Raw genomic sequence first — 15,188 nt, 5'->3', positions numbered from 1 at the left:
TTTTGTTATTTTTGTCTTCCTACATGTCTCTAGTTTATATTTTGGTATGATAACCCTGCCGATTTGGTAGCTTAAGGATAGTTATCACTCTGTAAACAAACCTACCCCCATATAAATGACAAAACCCTGATTTCTGTATATTAGTCCAGATGATATGTGAAAATGATGTTCCCTTTTTCGTAAAAGCATGAAACTTGGTACGCTTATAGTTTGGGGCCCTGTACAGTTTCAGAAATTGAGCCATCACAAAAAGGCCTTGTGGCGGCCATTTTAATTCTGCCATAAGCAAATTATGTAGTTTGCATCATATCTCCTGAACCACACATGCTAACACTGAAAAGGAGATGTCTATCCAAATGTTTTCATGGTCAAGGATTACAATGATACCATAGAACATCATAAACTGTTAAAGTGACTAATCAATGGTGAATTTGATGACATTGTGAGAAGGAAATGACAGTATCTGATAACCGATGCTATAAGCCATGACCATTCTCTGGCTAAGATGTTTTCATGAGTGATTTGACTTATATAGACCTTTTGTTAAAATAGCGCCCAGGTCCCTCCTAAAGATCCTGGGATTTTCCTTGCCAGATGGCCAAATCCAAGATGGCCACTGGCACCATGTTAAAAAATTGACTTTTGACCCAGAGCACATAGAATAATGTATGAAGACACTTTTCGGTGTAAGTCAACCATGAGGAATCCGATTCTCACATCAGTTTGACATTGTGGCATAGTTTTGACCCAGAATTCCAAGATGGCTGCCATCCAGTATTGTGGAAATGTAACTTTTGAATGGGAAGGTATACTGTGCGTTTGGGGTTTACCACAAGGAAGGAGATTAACAATGGTGGATGTTTTGGGAGTCTTTTCAGAATTATGTTCACTGAAAAGATGTTAATGTCAACACCCATTTTACCTTGGTACTGCTGTACCAACTACCCCCAGGATTTCTTGCATTAAAATAGTTAATGAATGATAACTAAAATAAGCTCTTTTTATTAGCTGTAGCTATAGATTCTGAATCATCAGATTCCGCTCATCATCTTTAGCCAAGTGTGCTGTGTGTGAGTCATACCGGTCGATCACACAGATGATATGTCAACATCACCATGGCGGGCAAGGATGATGGAGGACACCTTGTGGACATAGTCCGACCACTCGTATGGGGTGCCATCTTGTGTCTGCCAATCCAATTGCTGATGGAGTTGCCATCCTCTAGATCATGCCCATGTCAACGAGAGTGATGTAGGGTTCTTGCAGCCCTACAGATTGGAGATAGAGCTTCTAGATGTGCTTGCTCTTCTGCGTCTTCCTGTATGTGATGTTGGAGTTGAATAAGGCCACACATTCATCAAAAACACAATGTTCCAGCAACTCATGGAGGTTTACAAGTTTACCACAACCAGGTCAATCACTGCCTTGGAGCGCTCCACTCCATCTCAGCAGCTCCTACCTTGAGTTCCTCCCCGGGTAGTCTCGCTTGCCAGACTCCCTCCCTACAATGGAAGAGTCTGGCTGCTAATACCTCCACCCTGGTTACCTGGTATAGGGGAAAAAGGCTCCGTTCACCTTTACAACTATCCACCAAAAGTATCAAGCAGGCCTGCTTTATTGCACAATCCAGATCCAACCGTTTTCAGCATGTAGCAACTAGCTAGCATTGTTGATGCTGTTGTTTGACAGTGGCACAGGCATTTGAGATAGACAGATTCGACACGGAGGGAGTGGAAACGAAATCCATAAATGGTCGCCACCAGTCAGTCAGAGCGGGTTGGAGCATGCATGCAGGGAGGAGGGTGGAAGATGATTGTGATGCTGCAGACGCAAAGTGCCGCTGTGTGTAAATTCAGCTTGAGCAGGACCCTGGCCATTCACACCAGACGCACTGCTTTGCTCCGCGCTGGTGACAACTTGTACTGACTTCCTATCTGGCTTCACACAATCACTCGCGGGTCTCACACAAAAATAGATCAGACGCTGAAACAATCTCTGCATGGGGCGAGCCGGCCACATCACGGCTGGTCTGACTGAACGGTCTAATGTGCTAACAAGTGCGCCATAATGAAACTGGCTGCACTTCCAGATGCTTCGTCACTTCAGCGTCTGGTGTGTTTGCACCTTTTCGCATCCATTTCAGGAGTTCAACTCCTTCCCGTTTGACCTGGCCTCCCCAACCCTCCGCACCCTACAGTCTGCCTGCCTCAGGCTCTGATGAACTCATTGCAGACTTAAAATCAGCCCATGCTACAGGAGAGGAGAAGTTGACCAGATTCTTGCAAGTCCCGGGGGCCCTATCTTCGCAAAAGCGGTACGCCGCGCGCAATGCAAATTGGGGGCGTGCACAAGCGAATGCCTGTTATAATTTTACTGGACATAGGCGTGCCACAATCAGGCGTTTCTGCACAGAATACGGGGCAGCACCTCTTACGCGCAAAAAAAAAGCACCTCTTATGCGCTAAATACTCGGTTGCGCTTGAGCGCACCATAATCTCTATGCTGTGCAGCGCAGCGCAGACTAAAATTCCTTTTGGATATGTCATTACACACGGACGTGCCACGCCAGGACATCAAATTCTGCTGCTAAAATTGAATATTAGCAGATAATTCAGTGAGGCAATCAACTATAACTCACTGAGAAACTTTTATCACATCGCAAAGAGGGAAATTATTGAGAAAATTGAGAAAACTTGTTGGACAATGGACATAGGCTATTCACCTTCACCTATCCCATAGTCTCGCTGGCCAGCGCAGGTCTACATAGTGGGATTGCGATGGGCGGCGATTAGCGGCAGTGCCCTTGGAAAATTGTTTCCAACAATCCAACTTGCCATTTTCAGCGTGTAGCAACGAGCTAGCGTGTAGGTTTCTACCGTTAGCTTGCTAGCTAGTTAGCGTTGTTGTTTTCACTGAGGTGGCAGGGCACTATTTACAGCGACACACAGGGAGGAGGGAGCGGAAGCTGCTCTGATTGACGTGGTCGGAGCCAATGACAGAGTTTGTAATAAGCCGGGAGCAGACATCCGGCAGCCACTGAAACAATCGCTCCAATGGGGAGCAGCTGTAGAGCAGGGGAGGGCGTATCCCAGTTGCCTGTTTCCGTGGCGCCAGACCCCTCTCCCGGTAGGGAGGGGAGGCTGGCCAGCGAGACTAACATAATTATGAAATTACCCTCAAAACACAATAATTGTCATTACTAAACCATGTTTGGTAGGCATGGATTTGCAATTAAAATAGCTATAATTCACCATTGTTAATCTCCGTCCTTACTCTAAAAATGGTAAACCCCAAACATCACATACGTATATGTTGCCATTCACAAGTTAAGTTTTCATGCTACTGGATGGCAGCCATCTTGGAATTCTGGGTCAAAATTATGTCAGAATGTTAAACTGATGTCAGAATCAGATTCTTTGTGGTTGACTTACACCGAAAAGTATCTTCATACATTATTCTAGGTGCTCTGGTTCAAAAGTAAATTTTTCAAGATTGTACCAGTGGCCATCTTGGATTTGGCCGTCTGGCAGAAAGTCGCAGGATGTTTGGGAGGGGCCTGGGGGCTATTTTAACAAAAGGCCCATAGAAGTAACCCTAACCCAAATTACTCATCAAACAATGTTAGCCAGAGAGTGGTCATGGAATTGAGGTTATAGCATCAGTTATCAGAAACTGTGATTTCCTTCTCACGTCATTAAATTCACCATTGATTAGTTAATTTAACAGTTTATGATGTTCTATATGGTATCATTGTAATCCTTGACCATGAAAACATACGGATAGACATCACCTTTTCTGTGTTATCATGTGTGGTTCAGGAGATATGATGCAAACTACATAATTCACTTATGGCGGAATTAAAATGGCCACCACGAGGCATTTTTGTGATGGCTTAATTTCTGAAGATTTATGGGGCCCCAAACTATATGCGTACCAAGTTTCATGGTTTTATGAAAAAGTGACCATGATTTTCACATATCATCTGGACTAATACACAGAAATCAGGGTTTTGTCATTTTTTGGGGGTAGGTTTGTTTACAGAGTGATAACTATCCTTAAGCTACCAAATCGGAAGGGTTATCATACCAAAATATAAACTAGAGACATGTAGGAAGACAAAAATAACAAAATCGTGCGGTCACCTCAGGTGGTACCGATATGTCAAAATTTCAGCCTTGGCCCATGGACTATAACACCATTAGACCATTTAGCTTTAAGCTGCCTCCACATGATAAGCATTCTTCTCTTCTCTCACGGAGAGGTAGAGCCGCGAAAGGGCAGCGCTAACTAGGTCAAAGATTAAACAATTTGAACTTTGAGCACGCCGCACCGAGGCAGATTTGAGCGGTGCGCGACGCCAAGGGCAGTGCTGCATGCCGCATAGTTGGGAGGCAGCGCTCTGCCCATAGAAAACAACGGCACAGCAGGCGCACAGCTGTTGTACCGCGGGTCATGTGTGTGGGGCTTTAGCCAAATAAGATGTGGCTAATCTTTTAACAAGCAAAACAATTCATATGCACATGAGTTGAGCCTCTAAAAGAAATCTTAGCAAAGATGCTTGAAGTGTTTATAGATCTTCGTCTCAAAGGATAGTTGATGATGATGAAGCACGATGCCTTTCCCATTATGTTGTTCCATAGAGGGTTTAGAGTTATACCCATGTAAACAAGCTGCCATATTTTGGGATGTTTTGACATTGCAGATATTCAAAATGAACACATCCAACAGTCCCCATCTCCCTCACCACTCCTGAACTCCTCAACAACCTTGGTTTCCAGCCACTCCCCATTCAGTTGTTTTTGGATGTTGTTGTTTTTGTTTTCACTGTAAAGGACATCATTTGCTCATGCATGGCAAGAGGTTTAGACTTGCTTTTTGCTCGAAACCAGGTAAACTCAAAACATCAAATTCTGATTGATGCATCTACCTGGAGGATATCCACATCGCTAATAAATATGATAACTAGGGCTGCAACTAACATTTTCGTTGTCGATTAATAATGTATTGATCGTTTTCTCGGTTAATCGATTAGTTGTTTTGTAGTTGCTTTTTTTTTATTATTCAAATAAATTCCTTATCAAAATAGTTGGTGATTGATTTAATAGTTGACAACTAATCGGTTAACTGTTGTAGCTCTAATGTTCACGTAAAGTTATACAGTTCACATCTGCAGCCATTTTCTATCCCTCTGCATGCTTAGTTGATATGGGGATGCAAAATGGTGTGAGTGAGAGCAAGCTGTATTTTGTTGTTTCTGTTTCTCTCTAACCCTCCCCCCTGTGATGCGCTCCCCCTTATTGTATGTGTCTCACTCCTAACATTGTTCTCTCTGCTCCACTTAGTTGTTCTGCCCTGGTTGCTAAGGCCTGGTTGCTATGCTGATCCCACTCTGCTGCTCATGCCTGGCTCAGCTGATCCTCCTCTCCATTCCAGTGGCATTGCTTATGTCTGGACTCAGCTGATCCTCATCTGCTAATCATAGAGCTCATTCATAAATAGTGGCAGCTTCAGTCATTCTCTCTCTCTCTCAGCTCAACACCTCAACATGCTGGTGGCAGCAGCATGTGCCTGGTTTGTTTTGATACTTTGATTTACTTTCTTTGATTTATCCTTTCTTTACTTTGGGAAAGGTGGGTATGGTAGTTACGTTTTCGTGGCTTTGTTTATACAGTCTATTTGGTTATGTTTTGTAGTTTAGGGTGGTGCCTGGTCCGCCGGCCGTGTGTCGGCCAGTGTGTGCCCGCTCTTTTGCTTTGTTTGGCTGTCCCACCTGACCCCTTTGTTATTTTGGTTTTGTTATAGAGCTAAAATTTTGAGTTGAAGAAAAATAAAGTCTCTTTTTTTGAAAACTTGTTCTTTGATTCCTTCCTTATATGTTATTGGTCTCCAAGCGAGCCTTTTTCAAAGGTGGCCGTAACATATAATGGGGGCTCGTCAAAGCTTTTGGAGGTGCTGTATGTTTTTTTAGGCTTCTAGTGGCAGTAGGAGTCTAGTGGAAATTTTGGGTGGGGGTAACCATTTCTTTTGTACTGCTTTGGTGGTTAGGTAACTTTTTGTTTGCAGTATTCTGCTTTTGTAGTTACTAACCTTTTGTTTGCAGTAGCCTGAGAGGTGAATTAATGGTCCCCTGTTAAGTAGCACTTTTGTGCTTTTGTGTTGACTTTTTGAGAATGGAAGCGAAGAATGAGTTTGTTGAGGCGCCTAGCGTGGATAAGTTTCATCGCTGTACTAAAGACAGCTTGGTGTTAATTGCTGAACACTATGAAGTGCCTATTTCTAAGCAGGAAAAGAAGCAGGAGATTAAGGCTAAGGTGTGGGCAGGTTTGGTGGAAAAGAGGGTTTTACCTCATACTCCTGGCACACCAACGTCTCCTGTGGATTCTGGTCAGAAAATGTCTGAGATGATTCAGTTGAAGCAGCTGGAGCTTGAGTCTCAGCGCTTAGCTTCGAGTTTGAGGGAGAAGGAGCTTCAATTTGAATTAGATATGAAGCGTCTTACTCTTGAGGAGGAGACCAAGCGTTTTACTCTTGAGGAGGACACCAAGAGGGCACAGATTCACCTGCGTGAAGTCGAGCTTGGTGTCGGTGCTTCCCAACACGTTTCTGGTCCGCCTAGTTTTGATGTGAGCCGAAATATACGGCTAGTTCCGCCATTTAGTGAGAAAGACGTTGACAAGTACTTCACGTTGTTTGAGCGTGTGGCTACATCATTGAAGTGGCCTAGAGACCAGTGGACGATGCTTTTACAATGCGTCCTAGTTGGTAAAGCACGTGACGCGTATTCCTCATTGTCTGTTGACAGCAGTCTTGACTATGACATGGTTAAGACTGCTGTGCTCCGAGCGTATGAGATGGTACCTGAGGCGTATCGTCAAAAGTTCAGACGTTTCAGGAAGCATGACAATCAAACATACGTGGACTTTGCTCGTGATAAGGAGGCTCTGTTTGAGCGTTGGTGCACATCACAAGGGGCACAAGATTTTGCGCAGTTAAAATCCTTGATGCTTATGGAAGATTTAAAAAACTGTCTTCCCGATAGGATAACAACGTACCTTAATGAACAGAAAGTCTCCGACATGTCAAAGGCCGCTGTATTGGCGGATGAATTCGTGCTCACTCATAAGGCTGTTTTTGGAGAGCGCTCCTCTGGTTTTAGTGGCAGACCAGTGGACTGTGGTGGGGATGTCAGGGAGAGTAATACTTTTTCTGCTCCACAACTTTTTGCGCCACTAGAGGGTAGCAATGCTCAAAAAGAGGGTGGCAGTGTTTCAAAAGACGGCGATATTAAACCTAATAATGATGGGGGAGACCAGGATGGTCCAATGTGTTTCTACTGTAAAAAGATGGGACATATTGTGGCACACTGTGCCGTGCTAAAACGAAGAAATGCAAAGCCAGTGGCTTTGGTGAATATACAGCGGGCACCAGAAGATCCTGTGTTGGAAGGAGATGATTTGGTTTTTGCTCCTTTTGTCATGGAGGGTTTTGTGTCTATGGGGAAAATGGATGAAAAAGTCCCTGTTAAAATCCTGCGTGACACTGCTGCTTCTCAATCCTTCATTCTGGAGGATGTGTTGCCTTTTTCAGCTAGCACTTTTGTAGGTTCTGATGTTCCAGTGCTGAGCTTTGGTATGGAGAGTTTAGAAGTTCCCTTGCATACTGTTACTCTTGAGTCTGAGCTGGTTTCGGGGCAGGTAGATGTGGGCATATGTCCTCAATTTCCCATAAAAGGAGTGTCCATGATTCTGGGTAATGATCTAGCTGGGGGGAAAGTGTTGGTTACTCCTGATGTGATGCCAGTTCCAATGATACAATGCCCAGACGAGCTAGCGCAGAAGTATCCCACAAGTGCATCAAGCACTGTCACTCGTGCTATGGCTAGAGATCAAGCCAAAAATAATGAAGAAATTGATTTGGGCGACAGTTTTATGACAGAGCAGGATGGTGCTTTTGTGCCTGTTGTGTCTGTTTACCAGCAGGTTGGTGAAACTCACCTCGTGGAGGCTGGACGGCTGTCTCGGTCTCGTGATCAGCTGATTGCTGAACAGGAAAAGTATCCAAATTTGTCACGTTTGTTTTGGCTGATGCATTGTCGCGCCAATAATTTGTTTAGGTCTGAATTATGTTTTCTGTGGTGGCGTTTCAGAAACCATGATTCAGTAACTTAGGGTGGGGGTGTGATGCGCTCCCCCTTATTGTATGTGTCTCACTCCTAACATTGTTCTCTCTGCTCCACTTAGTTGTTCTGCCCTGGTTGCTAAGGCCTGGTTGCTATGCTGATCCCACTCTGCTGCTCATGCCTGGCTCAGCTGATCCTCCTCTCCATTCCAGTGGCATTGCTTATGTCTGGACTCAGCTGATCCTCATCTGCTAATCATAGAGCTCATTCATAAATAGTGGCAGCTTCAGTCATTCTCTCTCTCTCTCAGCTCAACACCTCAACATGCTGGTGGCAGCAGCATGTGCCTGGTTTGTTTTGATACTTTGATTTACTTTCTTTGATTTATCCTTTCTTTACTTTGGGAAAGGTGGGTATGGTAGTTACGTTTTCGTGGCTTTGTTTATACAGTCTATTTGGTTATGTTTTGTAGTTTAGGGTGGTGCCTGGTCCGCCGGCCGTGTGTCGGCCAGTGTGTGCCCGCTCTTTTGCTTTGTTTGGCTGTCCCACCTGACCCCTTTGTTATTTTGGTTTTGTTATAGAGCTAAAATTTTGAGTTGAAGAAAAATAAAGTCTCTTTTTTTGAAAACTTGTTCTTTGATTCCTTCCTTATATGTTATTGGTCTCCAAGCGAGCCTTTTTCAAAGGTGGCCGTAACACCCCCAACACCTCCCCTTTATTTGCATTAATCCTTGTGACTTTGTATTCTGCAGGATGGTTCCAACCTCAACAAGCAAAGATACAAAAAAAATCAAGCACTTTGTTTTTCTGCAGACATGTGTCCTTTTGTAGGACGCTCCCAGAGAAGTTATTTACTTTTGGCTCTGACTCCAAGGCACTACATGATGCACTGGCGCACCAGAGCTGTAACCTGGCAACATCATGTTTGAACAGGTATGTTTAATTGCATGCTTCATTTTACCTTCCCACATCCTCGGAGGGAACCCAGTTCTCTACAGAGAAATTTCACAGTGTCATTATGTCAAAATTACTTACCAAAAAAAACCCCATCCAGAGTGGTGCAAGTATGAAGAGTTGCAGCCATCCAGTCCTGAGATTTCTAGTTCATTTATCTGGGAGGATGGTATGAAATTATCATAATAGCAGCCATTACTTTGTTTTTCAGTGAATGCCTTCATGGCTCTAACAAAGAAATTGAGGATATGCCTGGAGAATGATGAATGTTGTCAGTCAAGCAATTTATTTTGGCAAATCAGGTCAGCCAAGGGAATGAATGGCAAGATGGTGCGAGGAGATATTACCATTTCTTTAATTTCCTGTCAATTTGGAACTTCAGGTGGGATTTAATATGAGAAAATACTGTTTGTTTTTGTTATCAAGACAGAGCTAAAAACGACAACATTCTTTCACAAAATTCACCAGCTTTTAAACTTTTGTCATATCCCATACTTGTTTGCATGTGAATGTCATGTACTCTGTTAATATCCAAGTCAATACAAAGTCCCTCAGCCATCTGGCATTCAAATGGCACATGCCCAAACAAACCCCCCTCAGCTTTCAAACATTTAAGAGGTTTCTAATTGCAAGTCTGAAGGCCATTGGCACAAGAGCAAATAAAGCCAGAGCATGCAGGAGGAAGCAGGTATATCTATTAAGAACTTAAGTGAATGCATTTCTATTCATGAAAACCTCTTGTCAGAAATCCCTTCCTCTCAGAGTGTGTGTTTATATGCAGAGAATAATTCAGATAGTGGCTCATACCCAGATTAAGGTCATACTCAGTATTAGCTGTTTATATGCATCCTCATATCCCCGACGAGAATAACCCCTTATACAGAAATTGGCAGAAAAAAGTTATTTCTCCTCAGGAGAAAAAACTCCTGAGGAGAAAGAACTCACAAAGGGGATGAGGTTTTTATATTGACAAATCATTATTATAATCTTGTAATCTTATTATAATCTTTAATATACGCTTATCCTGGCTCTTGTAAACACTTATACACCTCAAAGAATACTTTGAGATCCTGAATAATGTCAGACTGTTAATATGCGTGCAAAACAAACTACTTGACGAAATATAAATTCAAGCAGTTCAGTCAAACCACTCATGTGCAGCAGAGGTGGTTTGTTTTCAAAATTGAGATGATTATGATTGAAACATCTCTGGATTAGATTTAAATTTCAAATCTGGTGCTCTCCAGTTTGTTTTCCCCTCTCTTAATTTACTAATATTTACATTTGAACCAGCAGCTGGCCATACAAGAGTGAATTAACCTGTGAATGAATCATCATTCATCCTCAGCCAGTGCTCGGCTCCAGTGGAATTTACATATCCCCCAGTAATTTTGGAATAATGTTGATCGAAATGGCAAAAGGGCTGAACAATCAACAAGTAATGAGAAGTAAAATTGGTCATCTGTTCACATCCTTCACCATCAGCTTCATCAATAGGCATGGCTGCTCCTATTCATGCCAAACAATTGTCTTTAGAGGTCAGGTCCTCTTCTATCAAGTTAATTCTGCCGGAAGCGTGAATGTTACAGCATATCACTCATCCCTCCTGAGACAGAAAGGTCAAATAGCAGCCTTATTAATTTATTCATGTGAATCATCCCTTTCATCGCTGGCATACATGCTAATTCAGTCATGATTAGGTTTCTAATTTTCATTTCATGAGATAATCAGATAAAAAAAAACTCATTTCAGGGCTAATCTGATTTCAGTAATGATATTAATGTATTGGTAATTTAAAATATATTTGTCCATTTAAAGAGATATTCCATTTAAGCCTGAACAGTCAAAGTGAAGAAATTTGTGAAGAAATGGTATTCAGTGGAAATGTTAAACCATTAGAAGACGGTTAAGGTGTTGGGGTCGTCTATCATGGGAAACCTCAACAAGACAATGTATAGTAAAAATATGACATATAGTTTAAGTTTCAATTATCTAATATAGTCATTGAGCACAAGAAAACTGCAGAGTAGCATTGTAACGTACCTCTTCTCACTTGTTGATCTGTTTATTTTAATGATAATATTACATTACATAATTCATATTATACGCAACATCCTCAAAAGGTTAAGTTATGAGGAGGACCATCTTTAAAACTGCAAAGATGCAACTATCTTGCAAGTCACAGAAGAGCAATGTGTACTAAACAATGTTGACAAAGCAATGTTACCACAGCAAAGTCTATACTACACTATAGTATAGTATTATACTGTGCACACTACTACTGCATTTTGCTGTATAAATTATATATGGCTCATGGCGCTTACAGCTTTGGTAGAAATGCTTCACAGCTTTATTTCACAGCCAGCAGTGGTTTCAAACTATGGCCAGAATAGAATCAGATTAAGCATGCAAGAAAAACAAATAAAAGGACAAAAATAAACTACAATTCCCAAAGTCTTCAGCACATTGGTTTAAATGGGAAATCTGTCTACTCTACTTGGCTGTAAATATTCCAGAGGAAACGAACATCTCTCACATCAAGAAGGCTCTGCGTGATCCGGAGTGGCGGGGCCCTCCCTGTTATGGCATTTGCAACAGTAGCTTCTGCCGCCAACGTGACGGCCGCAGCATCCTGTTTGCCCTGGCGCAGTATCACGGCTTCTCTGACGTCCACTCCTACCTCAGCAGCCTCCATAATAAACTGAAGAGTGGGGAGGAGGATGCAGATCTGATTTCAAGACACTAGAGGGAGCAATTGGTCAAGAGTGTGTTCTTGTTTTTTTAATTGTGAGTCGTAGAACAGCGGTTTTCAAAGTGTGGGGCGCGAGACAACTTCCGGGGAGGCGCGATGTGATGGGGCAAAATCAGAGAAGAAAATGTGCAGCCAACTTGGCCATGCTGCACAAGGCCTGTGCAGCCTCCACCATGCAGACCAGCCAGGGGCGGAGCTCCCACAGTCTGGCTGCCTCTGTTGAGGCGAGTGATGTGACCTCAGGCTGTCAGAGAAACCAGGGAGAAGGAAATTGCGATTTGAAAAAAATGTGTGATTCACAAATCCGATTGTGGGTTCTTTGTATGTACATCAAATCAAACACATTATATGCTCATGTTTTTGTATCTGTTGGGGAGCTATTTCCGACTAATTTAATGAGATTTATGGGGCTGGGGAACTGTCAGTTCGCCCTGGCCAGCCTGGCTGCAGCACACAGTCCATAGGGGTTTAACATGCAGAGAACACAACATTTACACTCGATACACTGCACGGGGCGGGTATCTGGGGGCGCAGTTGTCTATATGTTCTCTCACTCTCCCACACTTTGAAAACCCCCATCGTAGAACATTTTAGTGTGATTTTAACCGAATAAAGGTTTTTGATCAACTCTTGACAAAAAAAACAGGCACCTCTCCACTATCAGAGAGTGAAAGCCCAACAGCCCTTCTGCTGTGCCAAGCTTCAATATCATCCCACTTTCTCGCATGCTGCCCGTATGTGGCTCTTTTCTGCATTAGCTTGACCCTTGATAAGCTCTTAATGACAGAATGATGAGACACTGTATTTCTACATGGCTGGCAGTGCAACATGCAAATTATTAGCATAAGCCCCATTGGTAAATTACTTTCTCTAACAAAAACAACTATGAACAAACACTGCAGGGCAAATAATCACTTCCAAGAAAACACTGCATTGTGCGCTCAAGAGGAATAGCGCACTGATGGCTCTTGCATAGGTTTAGGCTACATATTACTCATTCACTGCTGTACACTGTTCACTTTGTAGGGATCAAATCGACCTGCAAAGGGAGCTTATATGATGTTGCACTTGTGCTTTCAGTCCTGAAGCCTCTATGATGCCTCAAGAGTGCCACCTTCTGATCAATGTTTTCACCAACAACTGAGCCTTCTCTTGATATTCAGACTCTCCACTTTTGCTGATCAAATATACAGTTGACACGTGTGTAAATTTCAAAAGAATCTCTGAAGTGACGAAAGTAGCAATCACTGTGGAAATCACTGTTGAAGACTACAATTATTTCATCGGCTTTTGGTACGTTCTAGCGAGGAAATAGAGCTCAGCCGACTCCTTCCTGCTGGCTTTTGGCTTCAAAGTCTTAACGGTTCTGAACACGTGGGACAGCCTCTCCTGGAGTGTATGAGCGAGGCTCCCGTCCCAGTATTTACACACCAGAGAGCCGCCGGGCCGCAGAATCTTCTCAGCCAAGTCTATGAGAGTCAAACACGAGGTGATGAGCTTCTCGTGGTCCATCTCCCTGAAGCCGCTGGCGTTGGGCGCCATGTCGCTCAGGATGACGTGGGCCCGGGTGCCGGGGAGGAGCTCCAGCAGTCTGGCATGTGTGGCGGGGTCAGTGGCGTCATGACTGGACAGGAAGTGGGCGCCATCCAGAGGTGCGATGTTGTGGAGGTCGATGCCGACGACTGTGCCACGGGGCGATTCTGTGTCTAGGATGGAAGGAAACATTTCTATTGTATTTTATAATTTGATTTTCCTGTTTTCCAAATGCTTAGTTACCATCCTCCGTTTAGCTAATTAAGTTGTCAGATAATTTATAAGGCTAGAATAATTATGTATTTTGAACTTTTATTAGCCCACAGCTCCCTTACAACACTTTATTGTGGTATTATTATTTCTTGGTTATACAAAACAAATTGCAGAAGTATCATATATTATACCATCCCAGAACCACAGGAGTAGTAAAATTGAAATAATGTACCCAGAGATAGTCAGTCTTCTCCGGTCCTACACAACTGAATCTCTGAACTGAATGTTCTTGGGTATGAGAGGAAAGCTGAGACTCTTGTAGATTTAATGAGCAGAGAGCATTTTTTGGAACTTGACCTCTATCTGTTCATCGGGGACCATGCTTGGGACCCATATCACCTACACTATTTTTCATTGTTGTTGCCAACCCGCACTGTCACTACTAGTGCACCCCCATTAAATTGCACCCTAAGTCATTTTGTTCTGGAACCAAGGCTGGAGAGACTATGAAATTGCATGTGATTGGATTTGGAATGAAAACCTGCAGGCTGTGGGCCCTCCATGGTCCTCGGACAATGTGGGTTTGAGGCCCCCATCCTATGGTACATTCTCTCAGTGAAAGCTTGAAAATATGTTTTTGAAGGGTTGAATTTTTTTAGGTTCTGTGGTCATAAGAAAGTTTTGAACACTTGGAATAGAACATGTGTGTTGTAATTGCATTTTGGACGTTTGTAGGCTTTCTAGTCTTGTCTAGTCAAATAATTTTCAGCATTTTAAAACGTATCTTGAAGCTTTGGAGCATTCAGATTCAGTAGGTAAAGTAGGGCTGGATGATGCACCCCCTTTATCTTTCATTAGAATTATATCGTGAGGAAACAATAGATCCTGATGTACAGTCTATGATCCTGATACACAATTCTGTAGTCTAAATTAGCAATAAAAAGCAAATAAGATTAAAATCTCATAGAATCAAATTAGGGAATATTATTTAAAAGAAAAAGTATCATCCTTTTTCATGCGATTATTGAGCCTATTTCGCACAATCCTACAAATATACTTCCTTTATGTTAATACCTACAACATAACTTGTGATTATGTTGATGATATTAAATAATATGCAATAAAGTATATTATCTACCACTAAAGCGTCTGCAGTAGCCTACTAGTACTTGTACAGCAACATGGTATGGTGCTGCTTTCCTCCACCCACCTGTCCCAGCTGAGTTGACCCTCTGCACCGCCACCTGGCTCCAGGCTCCGGGCGCAGCGCCGCAGTCCACCACGCTGTATCCCGGCTGGAAGATGTGGAACTTGTCGTCTATCTCCAGCAGCTTGAAGGCGCTTCTGCACCGGAAATTGTGGACACGAGACGCTTTGACGAAAGGGTCGTTCAGCTGCCGCACGAGCCACTGCTGGGACACCGCCGTCTTCCCTTTCAGGTTGTGTGGAGTCTTTTTCATGAGACACAACGAGGAATGTAGACATCTCTTATGTAGCGACAAACACAACATTGTTTACACTCACTGAACAGGCAGCCTGCAGCCCATTGCGCTTGCGTACTACTATAACTTCCCATTGGTCAAGAACAGGGGCACTCGGTATTAGTTCCTACTTTGT

At 43.0% G+C, this 15,188-nt stretch overlaps 1 protein-coding gene across 1 annotated transcript; it reads right to left on the bottom strand.

Moving 5' to 3' along the window:
* Nucleotides 1-11,217: 11,217 nt before the first annotated feature.
* On the bottom strand, nt 11,218-15,095 carry mrm2 (mitochondrial rRNA methyltransferase 2). Its single transcript, XM_083648532.1, has 2 exons — nt 14,782-15,095; nt 11,218-13,531 (listed from the first exon to the last, which is right to left on the bottom strand). The coding sequence occupies exons 1-2, from the start codon at nt 15,080-15,082 to the stop codon at nt 13,101-13,103; spliced, it is 732 nt and encodes a 243-aa protein (XP_083504658.1). The 5' UTR covers nt 15,083-15,095; the 3' UTR covers nt 11,218-13,100.
* Between the last annotated feature and the right edge of the window lie 93 nt (nt 15,096-15,188).

Source organism: Poromitra crassiceps, assembly GCF_964638095.1.
Source record: "Poromitra crassiceps genome assembly, chromosome: 13".
Lineage (NCBI taxonomy): Eukaryota > Metazoa > Chordata > Actinopteri > Beryciformes > Melamphaidae > Poromitra > Poromitra crassiceps.
Note: the sequence above shows the minus strand (reverse complement) of the source record. Positions and strands in the feature narration are given on the sequence as shown.